This window comes from Hylobates moloch, unplaced genomic scaffold, assembly GCF_009828535.3.
Source record: "Hylobates moloch isolate HMO894 unplaced genomic scaffold, HMol_V3 SCAFFOLD_16, whole genome shotgun sequence".
NCBI classification, from domain to species: domain Eukaryota; kingdom Metazoa; phylum Chordata; class Mammalia; order Primates; family Hylobatidae; genus Hylobates; species Hylobates moloch.
In genome coordinates this window covers 12,160,216-12,183,256 of record NW_026652291.1, presented here as the reverse complement: position 1 = coordinate 12,183,256, position 23,041 = coordinate 12,160,216, and the positions used below count along the sequence as shown (strand labels likewise).

Sequence of the window (23,041 nt, the reverse complement as noted above, 5' to 3'; positions counted from 1 at the left end):
GGGAAAAAAAACATGAGATGATGCAGGACATGTAGGCAGTCACCAAGTCATGCACCTTCCTGTGAAAAGGCTAAGAGTCCTGTAGTTAAGAAATCTGTTTAACTTTGTTTAATTCGTCCTTTCCAAACTTAATCACAGAAACCTTCATAAGAAAGAGTGCAGTGGTACGATCTTGGCTCATTGCAACCTTTGCCTCTTGGGTTCAAGCGACTACCCTGCCTCAGCCTCCCGAGCGGCTGAGATTACAGGCATGTGCCACCACACCCAACTAATTTTTTATTTTTTGTAGAGATGGGGCTTCACTATGTTGGCCAGGCTGGTCTCGAACTCCTCACCTTAAGTGATCTGCCTGCCTCAGCCTCCCAAAGTGCTGGGATTATAGGCGTGAGCCACTGTACCCGGCAGGAATATACTTTCAATCATATCATAGTAGTCAACCTTTGCACTGAGCTAATGTTGATTTTTTTTTTTTTTAAAAAAAAAACAAAACAGGGTTTGGTATGTCGCCCAGGCTGGAGTGCAGTGTTTAGTCATAGGTGCAATTACTGTGCACTACAGCTTTGAACTCCTGGGCTTATAAACAGATCCTCCTGCCTCAGCCTCCCAAGTAGCTGGAACTACAGAGGCACACACCACACCCAGCTAATCTTGATACATTAGGAAAGAAAACAGGTGGAGAAAAAAAGAACATAACATAAAGTGATAGTTGATTTTTTACTTATTTAAATTTTGAATTCAGAAACAGCAAAAGGTACTATGCCAGCAAAAGGTACTATGCCAAAAAGACAACATAGCAGGCCTAGGACTGCTATCTTTAGAAAGGCCTGCATGCAAAGATGGCCCTGGCAGGTCTCTGGGAAATTGGATTTTGGGAGTGTTCCCATAATTCCCTGACTATTTAATAAGGGTGATTTACTATGCCTAAACTGTTTGTGCAAACAATATGGTTTATGCTGAATATCTGCTTTCCCTCTGGGAGTCTGGAATTTGGTACAAGCTAGATAGACGGTGCCTACGTGATTATACCCCAATAAATACCCTGGACAGTGAGTCTCTCATAAGCTTCCCTGGAAGACAACATTTCACAAGTATTGTCACAAGTCAATGCATCCTATGCAGCTTCACTGGGATAAGACTCTTTTGAAGCTTGTGCCTGGTTTCCTCTGGACATTGCCCCATGGGCATTTTCGCTTTTTATTTTTTTTGCTGTAGTAACTCTTAGCTGAGTCATACTGTATGTTGAGTTCTGTGCTTCCTCCTCACCAAACCTGGGGGTGATCTTGCGGATCCCAATATAGGCACAAAATGGGATATGATAAAATGTCTTTCTCTACTGTCCTCCCAAAATGAAACTATATTGTTTTGGGATAAATATTCAGCTGGTAATCAAGAATAAAGCTATTTTTAAAAATCTGCAAGGAAATTACCATAAAGATCAGAATGGCTGTAACCTTTAAGAGGAGGAAGAAGGTGATTATGATTGGGAAGAGCCATGAGGGGGACTTTTCGAATACTCACAGTGCTCTATTTCATGGCCAGAGTGATGTCAGCTTTAAAATAATTTTTTTTTAAGTTAAATTTATTTAATGTACTTTGTATGTGTATTACTTCACAATAAAGTGTTTTGTTGGAGCTACTACAAATCTAAAAGTTTCAGCTGAACCCTTGAAACTAAATCCAGTTCCTAAAGAAAAGGATCTAGAAGAATGAATGAAAAATTAAGTGCTGAGTCATAGGAAATGCTGATGATTTGGGGGCTGGAAAAGAAAGAGAACTGAGTAAAGGAGAGCATAAAAACACAAATCAGACTGGGTAGTGACCAGGATGGCCTGCATGTAAGAAGTGGCACTTGAATGAGGTTTACATCAAACTGAGAACTTTGCTATATGCTACCAGAAAGTTTGGGATACACTTCAATTTCCATACTTACTCTGTAAGAGCAATGAATTAAGATTTCCATGTCCTCAAACAGACTAAGTTCTTGGAGTACTGGGACTGTGTCTTATTTCAGTAACTATATAGTCCAAAGACCTTAAAGAGTGCCTGGCTCATAATGAACCCTTAATAAATGAGGTGCAAGCTAGATGCGGTGGCTCAGGCCTGTAAACCCAGCACTTCGGGAGGCCGAGGCAGGCAGATTGCTTGAGCCCAGGAGTTTGAGATCAGCCTGGGCAACAAGCTATTACAAAAAAAAACAGAAAAATTAGCCAAATGTGGTAGTGTGTGCCTGCAGTCTCAGCTACTCCGAAGGCTGAGATGAGAGGGATCATTTGAGTTCAGGCATTTGAGGTTACAGTGAGCAGTGAGCCATGACTGCACCACTACACTACAGCCTGGACAACAGAATGAGACACTGTCTCTAACAACAACAACAACAACCAAAACCAAAAAACGACAGACAAAATCTGCTCTGGTCCTAGGAGGATGTTAGAGTTTAACTATGGAGAAATATAGGCAAGGAGATTTCAACACAGAGAACAGCTTAACAATTAATAGATATCACAACAGCCAAGATGTGGAAACAACCTAAATATCCACTGACAGATGAATGAATAAAGAAAATGTGGTATATACATAAATGGAATACTATTTGGCCTCAGAGAAGAAGGAAATATGGTGACAACATGGATGAACCTTGAAGACATTATGCTAAGTAAAATAAGCCAGTCACAGAAAGACAAATACTACATAATTCCACTTATATGAGGTCTTTATCTAGGCCTGGTCATTACCCAGAATGATTAGTGAGTATCTAAAATAATCAAATTCATAGAATCAAACAGTGAAACGGTAGTTGTCAGGAGCTGGGGGGAAATGCAGACTTATTAATCAACAGGCATACAGTTTCAGTTAAGCAAAATGAATAAGCTCTAGACATCTACTGTATAACACTGCACCTATAGTCAACAATAATGTATTGTATACTTAAAAATTTGTTGAAAGGGTAGATCTCATATTGTGTTCTTACCAAAAAAATTACATAAGAATGAATAGGACAACATATATGAGAGACAACATTAAGCACTCGGAAATGAGGCAAGAAAGGAAGAGTTGAGAGTTGATTAACAGAGAACAAGAAACAAAGGGGCAAAGATGATACCACTGTCCAACTAGGTAGAGCTGATAAAGAAAATAAAAATGGAACAGTCAGAGAGATAGAGGAAAACTAGAAAAATGTGGTCTCAATTGAATTCAAAAGAGGAAACTGAACTGGAAGTGAAAACTTGGAGAGAACAGATGTTTTACAATTCTTTTTTAGAAGTATGGCTGCAAAAAGGTTCAGAGAAATGAGGCAGTAGCAGAGAGGCAGGAAGTCTGAAAAGGTAAGTGTGAGAGGGAGGGGAAGATATTAAAACAAATGAGTAAGTGGGCAGAATGATGTAGGAAAGCTGCAGTTGTCAACTGGGGTGATTGTTCTCCCCTTCCATCCTCCCTAACCCCCACACTTAACAATGTCTGGAGACATTTTAAATTGCCACAACTGGAGAGGGGAAAGCGGAAGAGTACTATTTGCCTATAACAGGTAGAAGCCAAGGATGCTGCTAAACATTTCACAAGGCACAGGACAGTCCTCCACAACAAAGAATTACCTGGCCCCAAATGTCAAGAGTGCCAAGGTTGAGAAGCCCTGTAATAAGAGTGTAAGGAATACAGAAAAGAAAGATTAATCAAAGAAGTCAGCCTTTGGCAAAAACATTCAGAGAGGAGGAAGACTTTTTTGGTTCTCTGTCTACTGACCTGATTGAGAATTACAGCAGAATTACAGCTAGAAGTAGCTTTCAGATTTTTAATTTGAAAAGTCTACTGAAGTATAATGATATTCCAACTTCTCCAACAAACACAGGAACATAATGTGCATGCCTTACATCATTATCCACCATGTGACTACTGGATACAGATAAACCACTTTTTTTTTTTTTTTTTGAGGTAACAGTCAAGGTTTAAAATATGGGATACTTTAAAAAACCTCTACACACAGAGAAATTACACCTCTGTAATTTGTTAAAAGGTTAAACAGTATAAATGATCAGTCCATCTACTAGTATAATTTTATAAAATTTCCTACATACCCTTTAGAAACTAATTACAAATGATCTATATTTTAACAGTTCACAGAGGGATAATATGAGAAAGAGGCCTACAAAGCACTAGTTTTTACAGTTGCAAAGTGATACTGTTATGCAGTATACGGCAAAAAGGAATTAAGAGAGGTTATAAAAAATGAGCTTGTAACCATGATTAACTTGATCATAAAAATTTCACTTTGTATAATAAGTAGGCATGAAAACATTATTACATTTACTGACACACATACACTACATGAAAGGTACTGAGAAGAATTTAATCAAAACACTCTCTCCCTCAAATAAGAATTTTCATTCATTTAAATATTTTCTGAGCACCTAGTATGTGCTAAGCACATGGGGATATAACAATGAACAAGACAGGCACAATTTTTCCTCCAAAGGTGCTTCTTTTAAGGGGGCGGTGGCTCACACCTATAATCCCAGCACTTTCAGAGGCCTAGGCGGATGGATCGCTTGAGGTCAGGAGTTCAGGACCAGCCTGGTCAACATGGTGAAACCCCGTCTCTACTAAAAATACAAAAATTAGCTGGGCATGGTGGTGCGTGCCTGTAATCCCAGCTACTCGGGAGGCTGAGGCAGGAGAATCGCTTGAACTCGGGAGATGGAGGTTGCAATGAGCTGAGATCGTGCCATGGCACTCCAGCCTGGGCTACAGAGCAAGACTCCATCACAAACAAACAAGCAAACAAACACCCCAAAGGTGCTCATAGTGGGGCAAACTGTTGAACAGGCAATTACAATGTAGGGGAAGCATAAATCAATGGGGATAAAGACTTCTGGAGCAAAACTGCCTGAGTTTGGATCTGACTCTGCCTTTCTAAACTGTATGATCTTGGGCAATTTTTTTTTTAAATCTTCTTTGTGTCTGATAATAAAACTGGTTATCTTATACGATTCTTGAGAATGTGACATTTGGGATGATATCCAAGACTGACAATAAAAAGTGTGAGCTTTCCTCTTTTCTTGGTGAAAATAATAGAAGGAGAGGGAAGAATGCCAAAATAATGCTCCAAACAGCAGAGGGAACTAACTATAAGAAGGCCCACGGAGAGAACAAAACTGGGTTCCTGAAGGAAATAAAAGTATTTCTATATAGAGTGCAGCAGGCAGTGGCAAGATATGAGCCATAGGATCCGAAAAGGAGTTTGGACTTAAGAGAGTTGTTTGTTGTTTTTTAAAAACACATGCTATTGCTTATTTATTTTTATTTTTTAGAGATAGGGTCTCATGCTGTCAACCAGGCTGGAGTGCAGTGGGGTGATCGATACTCACCGTAACCTCAAATTTCTGGGCTCAAGCGATCCTTCCACCTCGGCCTCTCAAATAGCTAAGAACTATAGGTACATGCCACTATACCTGGCTAATTTTTAAACTTTTTTTTTTGTAGAGGTGTGATCTCGCTATGTTGCCCAGACTGGTCTTGAACTCCAGGACTCAAGTGATCCTTTTGCCTTGGCCTCCTAAAGTGTTGGGATTACAGGGGTGAGCCACTAAAACCTAGCCTGCTCATTTATTTAAAAACATACACTATATGCTTAAACATATACTATCACTACTGCTTGATTTAAATGATTTTTTTAAATTCAAGAATTAGTAAGCCCACAGACATAAAGAACACATACAAAATACAGAAGAGAGATCTTGGCTTAAATAATTAAAAGTTGAAATCCAAAGAGCATTTACTTAATTTTCAAAGTGGATAGAGAAATATAAAATGAGTAATTTTACAGATGTGGAACTAAAGCACAGAAAAGTTAACTGGGCTTTAGTAAAGTAAAAAGCTAACAACTAGACATCAAAACAAGAAGGTTTTTCTTCATAGGCAAATACATCCTTTCAGAATCATCCAATATATAGTACCATATATTTTTAAAGGTATACTCTGTTCCTCTTGTCTTCATTTTAAAAATAAGTACAAGGCTGGGTGATGTGGCTCATGCCTGTAATTCCAGTGCTTTGGGAAGCCAAGATGGAAGGAATTGCTTGAGGCCAGGAGTTCAAGACCAGCCTGGGCAACACAGCAGGACCCCATCTCTACAAAAAAAATGTTTAAAAATTAGCTGAGCATGATGGTGTGTGCCTGCTGCCCTAGCTACTCAGGTGGCTGAGGCAGGACAATCTCTTGAGCCTATGAGTATGAGGCTGCGGTGAGCTATGATAGGGCCACTGCACTCCAGCCTGGGCACAGAATGAGTACCCTGTCTCTTAAAAAAAACACAAACACTACAAAACTAGGTGTGGCAATCTCAGCTACTCAGAAGGCTTGAGGATCGCTTGAGCCCAGGAGTTTGGAACCAGCCTGGGGAACATAGCAAGAAAGCGAATTGAAAAAAAATTTTTTTTAACCCTACAAATTACTATGTTAACGTTTAATTTATTTGACCAAAGCCAATAATGAAATATATAGAGTTATATGAAATATACAGAGTTAGTATATAACTCTTCTTCCCCATCCTTCCTCCCTTATCAGACATTATTGTTGAAGCATGTGACAGAACTATGACTCTGCAATTGAGGCTATGAGACTTCTCTGTCATAAGCTATCACTAACATTCACTACAAACTCATCTAGTTCTGTCACAAAGCTTTCTGCTTACAAGAAAATTCTCATGTCTGGTCTTAAGCAAGCAAAAAATATTTTAGGCAAGTCTGAAGACAAGAACAATTAGGTCTCATGAAGCATATTATAGAATTTTTCTCTAAAGAATAATTCACAAATGAATCCCAGATGAAACAGACCTAAATGTAATATTGCTCCTTCCATAAGGGACTATAGCCAGGAGACTGACACAGTTTTTATCTAAATGAAAATGTCTAAGTAATAATGAGGGGCAAGCAAAAAACAATGTCTGATCTCACTGGTTTTCCCGTTTTTAAAGACAACACACCTCATGTTTATTTAAAAAATGGCTTACAATTAGCAGAACAGAAACTTTAAAAAACTGCTTACAAAGCACTCTTTCATGTTACTATTTCATCTTAACTCACTTACTGAATACCTATTAGTCATTGTGTGACACTAGACATTGTGCGACATCCCATACACTTTGGTTCAAACCATACAGTCATGTAGAGGAGTCAGGCATACAAGCAATTATAATACAGGGCAATAAAGGATAGAAGAGAAGTGCAAAGTTCCAAAAGAACATATGACTATTGTGCAAAGTTCCAAAAGAACGTATGACTATTGGTAAAGGTATCATAACTCGATCTTGAAAAATAAAGAGGACTGTATCTATCAATCAAGAGATTTTGGGCCAGGTGCAGTGGTTCACGCCTGTAATCCCAACACTTTGGGAGACTGAGGTGGGAGGATCACTTGAGACCAGGAGTTCGAGACGCCTGGGCAACACAGGGAGACCATGCCTCTACAAATAATTTTTTTAAAGTAGCCAGGTGTGGTGGCTACTTCTCAGAAGTCTGAAGCAGGAGGACTGCTGAACCCAAGAGGTCGAGGTTGGAGTGAGCTGTGATTCTATCACTGCACTCCAGCCTGGGTGACAGAGTGAGACCCTGTCTCAAAAAAAAAAAAAAAAAGAGAGATTTTTTGATAGCAAATAACTCCAAAGAACTGTCTGAAACATTAAGAAAATTATCTGTCATGAGAAGTCCTGTGGTGGGGATGGCTCCAGGCCCAATAAAATATGTGGCTAAATGATATTACCAAGGATCCAGATTCCCTCTACCTCCCTGCTCTGCCTTCTTCAGAAGTGCTTCATCCCTTGTGATCCCAAGACAGCTGTCAGTAGCAATAGGGGCCTTGTGTTCCCTTGTTCACATACAAGAGGGGAAAGAATCTTCTCCCCCAGAAATAGAATGTCTACTTCCCTTCAAATCTGATTGGTACAAGTAAGAGTTTACAGGGAAATGCCATGATTTGACTGGTTTGAACTAACGGAAATCTACCACTGAAGGTGGTGACAAATCAGCTTCTCCAAGTCTGCTGCATGCATGAACAAAAGCAGATTTCTGTTAGGAAAGAAAAGGAAAGTAGACATTAGATGGGCACCTAACAGAATAGGCAAAGAATAAGAACTCCAAACAATGGGATAAACACACACAAGATAGAGGCACAGGGAACAAGAAACAGCATGGCTGGAGTGACAGGAAACCTAAGGTTGAACACATTCTGTAAACTCTTGTGAGTCTGGACTTCATTGACAAGGGAAGTTAACAAAGGTGTTTTAAGTAGAGAAGCAGCATGCTCCAGTTTTTTTTTTTTTTTTTTTTTTTTTGAGACAGAGTCTAGCTCTATCACCCAGGCTGAAGTATAGTGGCGCAATCTTGGCTCACTGCAACCTCCGCCTCCTGGACACAAGCAATTTTCCTACTTCAGCCTCCCAAGTAGCTGGGATTACAGGCACCTGCCACCACATCAGATTTTTGTATCTTTAGTAGAGACGCGGTTTCGCCATGTTGGCCAGACTGGACTTGAACTCCTGACCTCAGGTGATCCGCCCACCTCAGCCTCTCAAAGTGCTGGGATTACAGGTGTGAGCCACCGCGTCTGGCCTGTTTTTTTAAGAACATAATTGTCATAGTAATACAGATAATAGCCAGAGATGGAGAGGTACAGTGGGAGAACAAGTTGCAGAGACTTAGCTGGCAGGTTGTTTAATAAGTAGTCCAGACTCATAAGGGAGTGGCAATAGAGAGGGAAAGAATGGAGTAAAAAAATACATACAAGGGGCCGGGTGCGGTGGCTCACGCTTGTAATCCCAGCACTTTGGGAGGCCGAGGCGGGCGGATCATGAGGTCAGTAGATCGAGACCACGGTGAAACCCTGTCTCTACTAAAAATACAAAAAAAATCAGCCGGGCCTGGTGGCGGGCGCCTGTAGTCCCAGCTACTCGGAGAGGCTGAGGCAGGAGAATGGCGTGAACCCGGGAGGCGGAGCTTGCAGTGAGCCGAGATTGCGCCACTGCACTCCAGCCTGGGCGACAGAGCGAGACTCCGTCTCAAAAAAAAAAAAAAAAAAAAAAAAATACATACAAGGTAGAAAAGCTGCAAGATTTCCGTACCTATTTTAACAGATGAGAAAATTAATCTTCAGATAGGTTAAGTGACTTGCTTTAAGATCATAAAACTATAAACATCAGTCAGAATCTAAATGGAGGTTTGATTCCCAGTCCAGTGTTCTATTATATCACAACTATATCTAAAAACCCCAACGATGCTCTAAAAGGGAACTATTTTGAATCCTGCAACTTAAAGAATGTTCTGTGTATTGGATTAAAGTGTTTCCTATCTATTCCAAGTGTCCCCAATCTATTTCAATCTTAATATAATGCTCACATGTCACACAATGACATGGATTTAATGTCAATTTATAATACTAAGTATATTATGTTTCTAAAGTTACTATATTATTTGAAATAGTAAGGGTATCTGAAAGACTCAATTCGTGATGTCAAATTTACAAACTGTCCAAAATTTTAAAATAAAAAAAAAAAACACCACAGCATGATGGTTCTTAAATTTTGAACTTGTTCCGCAAATAAGTGCTGAATGTTCGAATTTCATTGTAAATCTGGAATCAGCAGACACTTGAAAAGTTTCGCTGAAATTATGCCTCAGCTGGGCATGGTGGCTCACACCTATAATCCCAGCACTTTGGGAGGCCAAGGTTGGAGGACTGCTGGAGTCTTGGAGTTCGAGACCAGCCTGGGCAGCACAGTGAAACCCCATCTCTACAAACAGTACAAAAGTTAGCCAGGCATAGTGGCACATGCCCATAGTCCCAGCTGCTCAGGAGGCTGAGGTGGAAAGATTGCTTGAGCCCAGGTAGTTGAGGTTGTGGTGCGGCGTGATCGCACCACTGCAGGTTAGGCGACAGAGCAAGACCCTGTCTAAAACAAATAAAATATGAAATAAATAAAGCCTCCTACTGAAACTTTGGATTCTGATAACTAACTTCCACTAGCATTCACCCAAAAAGAAAACTGGGCCAGACATGGTGGCTCACGCCTATAATCCCAGCAATTTGGGAGGCTGAGGCGGGTGGATCACCTTATGCAAGTAAGGAGTTTGAGACCAGCTTGGCCAATGGGGCGAAACCCCGTCTCTACTAAAAATACAAAAATCAGCCAGGCGTGGTGGCGTGTACCTACAGTCCCAGCTACTTGGGAGGCTGGGGCAGGAGAGAATCGCTTGAACCTGGGAGGCAGCAGTTGCAGTGAACCGGGATCATGCATTGCACTCCAGCCTGGGCGACAGAGCAAAACTCTGTCTAAAGAAAAAAAAGAAGTCAAAAGAAAAACTGTTACCTCACTTTAATAATGATACTGTACCTGTTTTAGAAAAAGTCACTTGCCTAATTCTTCTAGAGTGGTGAACTTTGATTTTGCTTTATTACCATTGTACCAAGACGTGAACTTTGATTTTGCTTTATTATCATTGTACCAAGACTGGGTTAACAGGGAAAATGGTTTTAAATAAAGTCTAGGCAACACTGCAATGCCCTGTCTCTCACAACAAAAATTAGCCAGGCATGGTGGCATGTGCCTGTAGTCCCGGTTACTCAGGAGGCTGAGGCAGGAGGCTCGCTGGAGCCCAGGAGGCCAAGGCAGCAGTGAGTCATGACTGCACCACTGCGCTCAGCCTGGTGTCAAAGTGAGACTCTGTCTCAAGAAAATTAAAAAGGGATAAAATAAAAATAAACATTTTTCCATTAAAAAGTATATAATAATATGTTTTTTACTTTACTGGATTAAACCTTACTCTTCTGCTTCTTGATTCAATTAGCAACTTCACTGAATGCCCATGTGCCAGGCACTGTGCTAGATACGAGAAATACAAATGTGAGCCTAGTTGTACTATAGTTATTCAGACATACATTTGCATAATTATTTGAGTAATGTCAGTCTTCCCCACTAAATAACTATAGTATTATTTTTATTTAATCAAAACAGGTCTGTAAATGTACAAAGATGATGCCTAAAACATCACCTTCATGATAAAATATTATTCTGTCAATGACACCAGTATTCTCTCACTCACCAAGCTAGAAATTCTTTCTTTTCAGCACCCACAAATGATTTTTCTTAAAATACACCTGTTAAGACACTCAACAAACCAGGAATATAAGGAAACTAGCTGAACATAATCAAGGTCTTATATAAAAAACTCATGTTAGTATCATATTCAACAGGGAAAGACTCAAAATGTTTCCTCTAAGATCAGGAACAAGCCAAGGATGCCTGCTTTTACCACTTCTAGTCAACACAGTACCAGAAGTCCTAGCTGAGATTAGGCATGGAAAAAAATAAAAGGCATCCAAATTGGAAAGCAACAAGTAAATTAACTGTTTGCAAATGACACGATCCTATATGTAGAAAACTCCACAAAAAAGATTCCACACACAAAAAAACTGTTAGAACTAATAAATCAGTAAAGTTGTAGGATACAAAATTAACACACAAAAATGAGTTGCATTCTTAAACATTAACAGTGAACAATCCAAAAGAGAAATTAAGACAAGAATCCTATCTACAATCACATCAAAAAGAATAAAATACTTAGGAATAAACTTAGACAAGGAGACAAAAGACTTTTACACTGAAAACTAAAAAACACTGCTGAAATAAAGACAGAAATAAATGGAAAGATATTCCATGTTCATGGACTGGAAGATAGTATTTAGATGTCAACATTATCCAAAGCAACCTACAGATTCAATACAATTCCTAACAAAATACTAATAGCCTATTTTTTGCAGAAATAGAAAAACCCATCCTAAAATTCATATGGCATCTCAAGGAATCCCAAACTACCAAAACAATCTTGAAAAGAACAAAGTGGAGTCTCACACTTCTTGATTTCAAAAGTTACTATAAAGCTACAGTAATTAAAATAGAGTGGTATTGGCATAAAAACAAACTTATGGACCAATGGAATAGAATACAGAGCCCAGAAATAAACCCTCAAACTTGTGGTCAAATAATTTTCAACAAAGGTGCCAAGACCATTTAATGGGAAATGGACAGTTTTCTCAACAAATGGTAATGCAAAAACCACATATATGGTAATAGATATCGACACATAAAGACCTAAATTAAGAGCCAGAACTATAAAATTCTTAAAAAAAAAAAAAAGGCTGGGCACAGTGGCTCACACCTGTAATCCCAGCACCTTGGGTTGAGGGGGGAGGACCACTTGAGTCCAAAAGTTGGAGACCAGCCTGGGCAACATAGTGAGACCCCATCTCCTCAGAAAATTTAAAAAACGTAGCCAGGCATGGACGTATGTGCCTGTAGTACCAGCTATTCGTTAGGCTGAGATGGGAGGGCTGTTTGAGCCCAGAGTTCAAGGCTACTGTGAGCCATAATCACACTAGGGCACTCCAGCCTTGGTGACAGACCCAGAACCTACCTATCTTTAAAAAAGAAAGAAAACATGGGGAAAAGCTTCCTGACATTGGATTTGATAATGATTTCTTAGCTATGACACCAAAAGCATAAGCAACAAAAGAAAATCTAGCTAAGCTGGATTTTATCAAAATTAAAAACTGTGTGTACATCAAAGGACACTATCAACAGGGTGAAAAGTCAGCCTACAGAATGGGAGAAAATATTTGCAAATCATGTCTGATAAGGGATTGATATTCAGCATACATAAGTAACTTCCACAACTCAACAACAGAAAAACAAACCTAATTAGAAAACAGGGAAATAATGTGAATATTTTTCTAAAAAAATACAAAAGATGAATAAACACATGAAAAGATGCTTAACATCACCAATCATTTTTAAAAAATGCAAACCAAAAACAATGAAATATCACTTCATACTCATCGGGATGAATATTAGGAAAAAAAAACCAAACAGCAAATAACAAGTATTGGTGAAGATGTAGAGAAACTGGAACTTGTGCACTGCTGGTGGGAATGTAAAATTTTCTGGGTATAAAATTCATAAAATAAATGAAAGCAGAGACTCAGATATTTTTACATCCATGTTCACAGCAGCATTATTCACAACAGTCAAAATGTGGATGCAACTTAAGTGCCCATCGATGGATGAACGGATAAACAAAATGTAAAAATACATACAATGAAATATTATTCAGCCTTAAAAAGAAAGCAAATTGTGACACATGCTACAATATGGATGGACCTTGATGACATTATACTAAGTGAAATAAGCCAGATATAGAAGGACAAATACTGTATAATTTCACTTATACGTGGTACTTACAGTAGTCAAAATAAAAGAGAAAGTAGAATTTGGTTGCCAGGGGCTGGGGGTAAGGGAAAATGGACAGTTTCAGTTTAGAAATATGTAGTCATGAGCCTAAGAAAACTCCAAATGAAAGAATTCTACAGATGGATGGTGGTGATGGCTACACAACAATGTAAATGTACTTATGCCAAAGAACTATACACTTAAAAATGGTTAAGATGGTCAATTTTATGTGTATTTTATCACAATTAAGCACACAGGTATCTGCTATCCAAATCCTTCCTACTGACTTTATCCGGGTCTAAGATCTCTTCATATTCGGGTTACTACAGCAGCTACTGTCTTCCTTCGTTCATTACATTCTCTCCTCACTCTAACTTAACCTGTAGATCATTAACGGTTTACCTTCCTGGTTTACGACATTAATCCCTGGCCTCCAAACTTTCAAAGGCTCTCTATACCTTGCACAACAGGATAAAAGTAGAAATCTCCTCAATTCAGCACTCAAACTCTTCTACAGACAAATAGCTTTCCAACTGACTAAAGTTTCCTAAGGAAAACATTCTCCTCAGGAAATTCAGTTGTCAGCTCATTCTAGTCTCCCTCTATTTCCCTCCCCCTAAGCTAATCTTCACTTTACACTCTTGCTTTTTCCTCACAAAATAACTGCTACAATCTCTCAGTAAATCTAAACTTTCATAGGCCAGCTCAAGTCCCAAGTTTCCCACGTTCTTTGGACTCTTGGGGTCTCACTCATCTCTCTCTACCCTGTATACCAATAGCATTCTTTGCATTAGTATAACTCACTAGACTGTCTTCGAGACTCATGTTGGTACACCTGATCTTTCCAATAAGAACTCGAAGGAAAAGTCTATATATTAATGGCAAAAACTGCAGTTACTTTTGCATCAACCTAATATTGTTTCTTTCCTTTCTTCCACATCATTAATCTAATGCAAAACAAAAAGCAGTCCTTCAACAGTCACCTATGTAATTTTGGATGTGTGAGCTTCAGTGACTAGAATCTGAAATCAGAATAACTTTGGCATTACTGCACTTCTGAAGGTTTACCTGTGACACACTATAAAAATGCTGCGCCTCAAGATGATACCTGGAAACTAGGTAGTGTAACCTAGAAATCAACACAGGTGTTTTAAATCCTAAAATTAGAGTCTGATAACAAAAACCTTGTTTAAATGCTGGTGTTGGGACACAAAACAATACAGTAGTCAGGTTTTGTGGGACAGAATATTGACCTATGAGTTTTACGGAATTCATGCAAGAATGAGCCATGCTAAAACTGGGTGAAAATGTAGTCATGAGCCTAAGAAAACTCCAAACGAAATTAACACTCCGTTTTTATTAAGTTCAGGTTAGGAAAAAAAAAGTCTTCATCAGTTACTTGAAGTAGCTGTCAGAATGAGACAGAAGCTCTCATTTTCGCTTTCAACTTTATTACACCAAAACCTATGGATAGAGGTGGGTAGTGAATGGTGAGGAATGCAATCAATGAAGAGTAAGCAACTCAGCAGTGTAGTAACAACGAGCTCTCTAAATGGGGTAACGGGGTGTAGAGGCCTACATCTCAGTTTTGGCCTAATCCATCGACAGCTGTAGGATCCACAACAAGTCACTCGCCTCTCTGGATCTGGTTTCCCGGCTCTAAAACAATATTCACACCTTTAGATCTCTAAAAGTTTTTCTGACTCAAAAATTCCATGACAAGTCTAATAACAGTTGCTATTAACAACGTATGATTCTTACGAAGCAATTTCAAGTCTTTCTTCCACATTTCAGGAAGAAAGCAATTCATTTCGGCAATCTAAAGGAAACAGATGCTATTAGGGACCAAAGATTGTTAGTTGACCAGACCAGGCGCAGTGGCTCACGCCTGTAATCCCAGTACTTTGGGAGGACGAGGCGGGCGGATCACCAGAGGTCAGGAGCTCGAGACCAGTCTGGCCAACATGGTGAAACCACGTTTCTACTAAAAATACAAAAACTAGCCGGGCGTGGTGGCGGGCGCCGGTAATCCCAGCTACTTGGGAGGCTGAGACAGGAGAATTGCTTGAACCTAGGAGGCGGAGGCTGCAGTGAGTCGAGGTCGCACCACTGTTCTCCAGCCTAGGTGACAGAGCGAGACTCCGTCTCCCCAAAAAAAAAAAAAAAAAAAAAAAAAGGTTGTTAGTTGAAAAAGCTAAGTAATTCTGTAAAAATGTCTACTTTCTCATTACAGTAAGATGTTTTCGCAGAGTTAACAGTGCTCTGGTGAAGATAACCAAGACTGCTTCTGTAAATTAGGCCTACTCCAGAGTACTTATTATCTGTGCTGGTATGTGAAGACGTGCTAGTGTAGTTCACGGGAGAAACAACACTCCTCAGAGTTTCTTGAAAAACGGTGAGAAAGTTCTCACCCTCGGGGTAAAGCTAGCAAACACCGTGCAAATAAGGTACTGAAATACGCACACTTTTTGCCATTCAAGTATTCCAACAAGCACAGCCTCCTCCTCTTTATCAAACACTCGGTATTGTCTCCCTCCCAACCTGTCAAAGCTCAATTCCAGGTTTATCCCGCAACAGTAACTTACCCGGACAATCTAACTTCCCCCGGGAGTAGCAGTCCTCCGGCCTGCTCCCTTCCCAGTCCCCGCCGGCCACTCTCACGCCCACCCCTGGCGGTCGCAACCCCGCACCCGGGTAAACACGCGTCCCAGTCTGGGGAGCGGTTTCTCCGCGTCCTGGGAGCGGCGGGTCCCGCCCCTCGGCGCCCGGAGCCCAAAGCCGGCCGGGCGGCCGTCGCGACTCCCTGGGGCCACTCTCCCCGCCCGGAGCGCCGCACCTCGCGCCCCTGCCCCCGGGACGGCGGCGCGCTCCAGCCCACCCCTCGGAGCGCACAGAGACCGGCCAGTCCGGCGCCGCCGCGCCTCAGCCCCAGACGGACGACTGGCCCCTCCCCGCCCGGCGCCCCAGCGCCTCCCGCGGCGGGTTGGCCCCAGCCCCGGCACCCCCACGCCTAGGAACAGCCCCTTCCTCGCCCGGACGCCCCGCGCCACACCGGACACAGCCTCGGCTCCACAGCCTCAGAGACACCAAGGGACACTCACCCCGGAGGCTCCTCCCGCCGCTGCTGCTGCCGCTGGGACCGCTGCCGCTGGGACCGCTGCCGTCGCCCCCGCCGCCGCCGCCGCCACCAGCACCGCCGTCCGCACGGGCGCCAGCACCCCCGGCCATCCTCCTCCCACCGCCGCCGCCGCCCTCTCCTCTCCTGTCAGTGGCTCAGGCTCCGGGACTGCTCCAGGTTCCCCTCGCCGCCATTTTGACTCCTAGAGGGAGCAGGAGGGGCTCGGCGCGGCCTTGGGGCGCCTGCGCGGCGCTGCGGAGCCGGCCAGAGCCCCCGCCTTCCCCTGCCGTCGTCGCGCTCAGGGTCACGTGGCCCGACGTCCCAGCGCGTGTCGGGCCGCGTGGGGGGCGGTGCGTTTGCTGGAGCCGTGGGAGCTCAGTGGTCCCCCATTATTCTTGCTCGTCGGCTGGGAGCCGGGCGTCGGGACGCTGGGAGTTTGCAGCTTGTGGCAGCATCCTGCTTAGTCCAGCGAATTGTGACACATTATTAAATGTATCAGAATATGAGAACTGTGTCACTACTACGTCACCAGATGGCCATTTCCACGAATTCATGTTTCCGTTCGGCGGCCGGCGTCCCTCGGGTGGTCGCATACAATGAGTGCATCTTTCTCGAGAACTGCTTTTCCGCGGAAAGTCCTTGCTGACAGTCCTGGCGTTCCGGTGGCTGCTTCTTGGCAGTGAGCACTTGTCTATCGTAAGCACTTGTCTGCATGGTACTTTTATAGGCACACCTTGCTACTTGTGTAGTAGGTTAAAAAATAATCTTTAAGACACTGAAAAGTTTTCCTTTACAAGATACCCCTGTGAACAAAGGACAAAATTGATGAAAACACACAGTCGCCACGTGGGAGAGCCAAGTCGCTCTTCCCTAGATGCCCCTTGTTTGGGGGTTTGCAATAATTTCAGCGATGCAATAACAAGAACACTGTATTTATGGGGCACTGTCGTTTTCCAAAGAGATACATGGTTTCATTTGAACGCCAAACCCACCCTTTGTGGTAGTCAGGATAGGTGTTTTTATCGCTGTTTTACAACCAAGGAGACAGGTTCAGAAATACTAACAAGTAGGCAAGCCAAGATCAGAACCCAGGCATTCTGAACCAGGTGACGAGGCACCGTTACACCTCCTTTTCCTTTGATAGACATTAGCAACTCTGGGAATTTATTTGAAAGTATTGTATTTGCATTTAATTTTTTTTTTTTTTTGAGACGGAGTCTCACTCTGTTGCCCAGGCTGGAGTGCAGTGGCGCAATCTCGGCTCACTGCAAGCTCCGCCTCCCGGGTTCACGCCATTCTCTTGCCTCAGCCTCCTGAGTAGCTGGGACTACAGGCGCCCGCCACCGCGCCTGGCTAATTTTTTGTATTTTTAGTAGAGACGGGGTTTCACCATGGTCTCTATCTTCTGACCTCGTGATCCGCCCACCTCGGCCTCCCAAAGTGCTGGGATTACACGCTTGAGCCATCGCTCCCGGCTGTATTTGCATTTTCAATCTCTACCCATTGTTTAACAAGTTTTGTGTCACACAGTTTTTTTTGTTGTTGTTGTTCTGAAACCACCTCTAAGCTTCAAAGGATAAGAGCAATTTGGAATTTTGTGATGTGTTTTTAACTATCTCTTGACCCTCCATTATTTTATGCTTTTCATATTCAGTTGGAGACTGAATATTATTGTTGTTTTCCTCTGGGCTTGCTTCAGATTTGTATTTTCCTCACCCTCATTCTTCATCACCTTACTTCCTTGAAAAAGATAGCTCTTTCCAATTTGTATTACTTCATTTTCTTTACCCATCTCACCCCTTTCACCCTCTTACCCAATCCGTGAAGGTTTGGAGATTGTAGCAAGAAATTGTAGCAGTCCCTTGCCTGAAATTCCCCTCTAGCTGGTCAGGGTCACTTCAGTTGAACATACAGCCTCAGGGTGATAGACAAGAAATGCATGGAAAAGTGAGAAAATACAAAGGAAATAGGTCCATCTAATTGGAGCCAATGATTACCTCTGAGTGTCCACCTCTTGTTCTACACTTTTGTACTTCCCCAAGGGCGTAAGTGAACCTTATCTAAATTCAAGCCATTTACGGTTATTTTCCATCATTTTACCTTAGTCTTAATTTGCTAAATACAGTTGACACTTGAACAACACAGGTTTGAACTGTGCGGATCGATCAATGCAACCTGGTACACGGGATTCTAAACACCGTATTGAGAGGGCTGACTTTTCTTATACTCACGTTCCACGGGACCGACAGGCAGACTTGAGTATGCTTGGATTGGGGTATATGTGGAGGGTCCTGGAACCAATCCCATGTATATAGTATATGGGGGATGACTGTATTGCATTAACTGAAAGAGCTATGATTAGCAAACTAAAAAGCGGTGTGTAAACACTGCTTCTTTGTAATTTATGAAAATGTTAAATAAGATCAGTCCCCACTGTTTACACTTATTACTAACCTTTATTACTTGACTTTGGTTCTATTTCCTAGCCACAATTTAAAAAACAAAATTAAAATGGTATCAACAACAATAGAATTCTAAGTAATTTCAGGATAACACTTTTTCTAACAGCTTTTGATGTGGAAATCTAAAACTTTTTGAAAAGCCAAGTAAGGTCTGCTGGTTTCACCTTGTCCTTTTGTCTATCTGCACAGCTGGAGACTTCTAGTAGACTGTTTGGATCTAGAAACCGTTTGTAAGTGATCCATGATTTTTTTCTACCCTTTAATTCATTCACTGTTTCCTTATTATACCATTTAGCTGTACTTTTGAGATCCTGAATTAGCTCAGTTTACATACTCATGAGAATTTAGATGTTTTAGTTCAGTCCGACACACATTTAAAGTATCCAGTACCATGTGCCAAGCACGGTACTACATGCTGGGGGTAAAAAATAAATGGATCTTTATACTTAGGGAGCTTAGAATCTAAATAAGAAGACAGAGTGAAAAACATTTTTTTAAAGGCTAGTGTTAAGATGGTACTAAGTAGTGGTTAACAGCATGGATTCTAGAATCAGACAGATCTGGATGGCCATATGACACAAATAGGTCAACCAGAACCTTTTCCAGAAATTTTTGCCACACTCTCAGAGGAGATGTTTCTTCTTACTCCATTTCTCTGGGATTATGACTCGAAAGGACATGTAAATTGGCTTTGTTTGCCAATGAGGAGAAAGCCATGTGCGGTAGGAAAGAAGGAAGACCATAAAGAAACAGAAAGTGAGAGAAAGGAAAACCATGACATCATTTGAATACCCGGGCCTACCTGGCCCTAAACCAACCCATCCCTGGTCTTTTCATTTTTAGAAGCCATTAAGTTGCCCTAACACCTCTTTTTATCTTTAGTTGGAAATGGGTAAAAACAGTGAACTTCTGTGGCTTGCAATCAAAAGTCCTGAATTTATGTTTTGTTCCTTTCTCCACTCCCTCCATCAGTGAATGGCATCCCATCCACCTGGTCATCTATGTTGAAAATAAGAGTAATCAACATTTCATGGTATATTCCATGTTCTGTCACTCCAGTCTTTTCCTTCCTTTGTACCCCCTTTTCTACCATACATAACCATCCACTGAAACCCATTCCCAGACTCATCTTCCTGGAAATACAGGATGGAAGCTGGGTTTTTGAAATTAAGGAGAAAAGACAAATTTTATCTCCCCCTATTTCTCTGCATGTAACAATCCTGTTTTCATGCATTTTTCTGAATTTCCTGAAGTCTAAAAGGTGAAAAAGATTGAAAACCCCAGAACAGTGATAAGTACCTTGTAGATGCTTAATTAAGAAGTGCTTAATAATTATTCAATTTTCAATTTTGTTTTTTTTCTAGAGACAGAGTCTTGCTCTGTCACCCAGGCTGGAGTGCAATGGCGCAATCTCAGCTCAGTGTAACCTCCGCCTCCCAGGTTCAAGTGATTCTCCTGCCTCAGCCTCCCAAATAGCTGGGATTACAGGTGCGTGCCACCATGCCCGACTAATTTTTTGTATTTTTAGTAGAGACAGAGTTTCACCATGTTGGCCAGGCTGGTCTCAAACTCCTGACCTCGTGATCTGCCCACCTTGGCCTCCCAAAGTGCTAGGATTACAGGCCTGAGCCACTGCACACAGCCTTAATAATTATTAAATTAACAAATAATAAAATTAATAAAGGTTTTAGAAAATAATATTGGAAAATATTCATTGCCTTGGGGAAGAAAAGCAAGTCACAGAAAACATTAATCATGAAGACAAGATTCATAGATTCAACTGTATTTAAAATATGAACTTAAGTGCATCAAAATGTAGTGATATGGTTTGGATGTTTGTCCCCTCCAAATCTCATGTTGAAATGTAATTGCCAGTGTTGGAAATGGGACCTGGTGGGAGGTGTTTGGATCATGGAGGCAGATTCCTCATGAATGGCTTAGCGCCGTCCCCTTGTGATGGTGGTGGGAGGCAGACAGGTTCCTAGGTGGGAAGGGGCGGGTCCCTGGTGAAACCCCACCTTCAAACCAGAAATGGCCTAAAGCCTGGGGGCCAGGCTGCCAGTCCCCAGTGAAGTCCACGACCTGGAGTGAGAACTTCCTTGATGCCTTTCAGCCAATAAAGTAGTGCTTTATCCAGGCCCGATTAGCATGCATTTCCTCCTGCCCACAGACCAATCAGCATGCACTTCATTCTGAGCCAATAAAAACCCCCAGACCCAGCCTGACTCACAGACTCATAGAGTCTACGCACTTTGGGTCTTTGCTCCTCTGAGAGCTGTTTGGTTGCCCAAAAAAGCTCTTCTCAAGTTTGTTTACCCTCCAGTTGTCCATGTAACTTACTCTTCCTGGACATGGGACAAGAACTCGGGAAACTTCGAACGGCAGGAGTGAAAGGAGCTGTAACACTTTCCTGACTGGCTCGCTGACCTGTGGGTGGTGACATACTCCCACACTGTAGGAGTGAAGAGTGGCAAACCTTCTGGGGCCCAGACCTTGGGATTCTGCAACCCAGAGTTGTAACACTATAGCCCTCCTGCCCTCCGCGGGTGCTGGGCTGCCACCTCACGTGATAGGAAGCAGTGGCAGGGCTGGGCCAGCCCAGGAGCTGCAGGCTGGAGTGGGGTGGTGGGATTGAAAGAGCTTTAACACAAATGGGCTGAAACATGCCCCCCCGAAACACACCCGTCTGCTTGCCGTCCTGTGGGTGACGAGGAGAGAAGAGCTGCGGCCCTTCTGGGAGCCTAGACCTCAGGGCTCCCCAAACTAGGGCTGTGACATGCTGTAACACTCTCTTTGGGGCTCTGTGGTTCCTGATGTTTCCAAGCTTTTGGGTGCCACTGTATTTGCCTTGTCCAGACGCTGGTGCCCACAGTAGAAGCCGCTTGTGATATGTCTGGTCCAGCTGCAGCCTCGCATGGAGCTGGCGTCTATGCCAGTGCCTAAAGCTGCCCACCTCACCCCAGCAGCCAGTGTACCTGGCTGTGTGCAGTGGCCAGATCCCATGCTGGCTCACTCACATACCCCTCACTGCTCTGTGCCTGGCTTGCCCTTGGCAAGCATGGGATCCAGGCTGGTAGTGCAAGCCGAGCACAGCCTGCCAGGCTGAGTGGGCAGAATGAGCCCAGCAGGTGTGAGCAAAACTCTGAAGCAGAGGTGCTGCCAGCCACAGAGGTTTCCAGCTGGTGAAGCGACACCTGGAGGATCCTGTGACATTTTGGGAGGAGTGAGTTCTCTGAATTCACCGGTGATCTGGTTGTTTAAGGGTGTGCATCACCCCCCACCGACCAGTCCATCTCTTGCCATGTGATACTGCTTGCTCTCCCTTTGCCTTCCACCATGATTATAAACTTTCTAAGGTCTCTCCAGTAAGGCCTGCAGAACTGTGAGCCAATTAAACCTCTTTTTAAAATAGATTACCCAGACTTAGGTATTTCTAGCAACACAAAAATGGACTAACACATATACAATAGGGGGAAAAAGACAAGCCATACAATGGAAAAAGATATTTGTAATACATAAAACCAAAAAAGAGCTTATATCCAGCATATGTATAGAATGCTTACAATTTAGTAAGAACAAGACAACCAAACAGGAATGACAAAAGACTTGAACGGCTGGGTGCAGTGGCTTATGGCTGTTATCCCAGCACTTTCGGAGGCCCAGGTGGGTGGATCTCTTGAGCCCAAGGGTTCAAGACCAGCCTGGGCAACATGGCAAAACTCTGTCTCTACGAAAAAAAGACAAAAATTAGCTGCGTGTGGTGGCATGTACCTGTAGTCCTAGCTACTCAGGTGGCTGAGGTGGGAGGATCATTTGAGCCTCGGAGGTGGAGGTTGCTGTGAGCTGAGATCATACCACTGCACTCCAGCCTGGGTGACAGAGTAAGACCATCTCAAAAACAAACAAAAAAAACTTTAGACAAATTAAATTTAATAGAGTTTACTTGGTTAAAATGATTTGTGAATTGGGCAGACCCCTTAACCAGAAGAGGTTCAGAGTGACTCTAGAGCTGCTATGCAGTCTGAGAATATTTATGGATAGGAAAAGGAAAGTGATGTACAGAAAATGGAGGTGAGGTACTATATAGAGCATCCTTGACATAAGTAATGCCATCTTAGAAAAAGACTCCATCATATATTTCAAAAGGCATCATGCCAACAGGGTACAGATGTTCACGCAGAGACAACCCCC

The 23,041-nt window shown here is 42.4% G+C and overlaps 2 protein-coding genes across 3 annotated transcripts in view; one reads left to right on the top strand and one right to left on the bottom strand.

Annotated features, from left to right (window-relative positions):
- The window catches only part of BTBD7 (BTB domain containing 7), a 101,694-nt gene extending 85,184 nt beyond the window's left edge, over positions 1-16,510 (bottom strand). For both annotated transcript variants that reach the window (XM_032180384.2, XM_032180386.2), the window contains exon 1: positions 16,372-16,510. The gene's annotated coding sequence lies outside the window, so the exon portion shown is untranslated. The remainder of the gene's footprint in view (positions 1-16,371) is intronic.
- LOC131381439 (uncharacterized) lies at positions 944-17,619 on the top strand. The gene is made up of 2 exons (XM_058429380.1): positions 944-1,046; positions 15,982-17,619. Exons 1-2 carry the CDS (start codon positions 944-946, stop codon positions 16,986-16,988), a joined length of 1,110 nt encoding a protein of 369 aa, XP_058285363.1. The 3' UTR covers positions 16,989-17,619.
- The last annotated feature ends 5,422 nt before the right edge of the window (positions 17,620-23,041 follow it).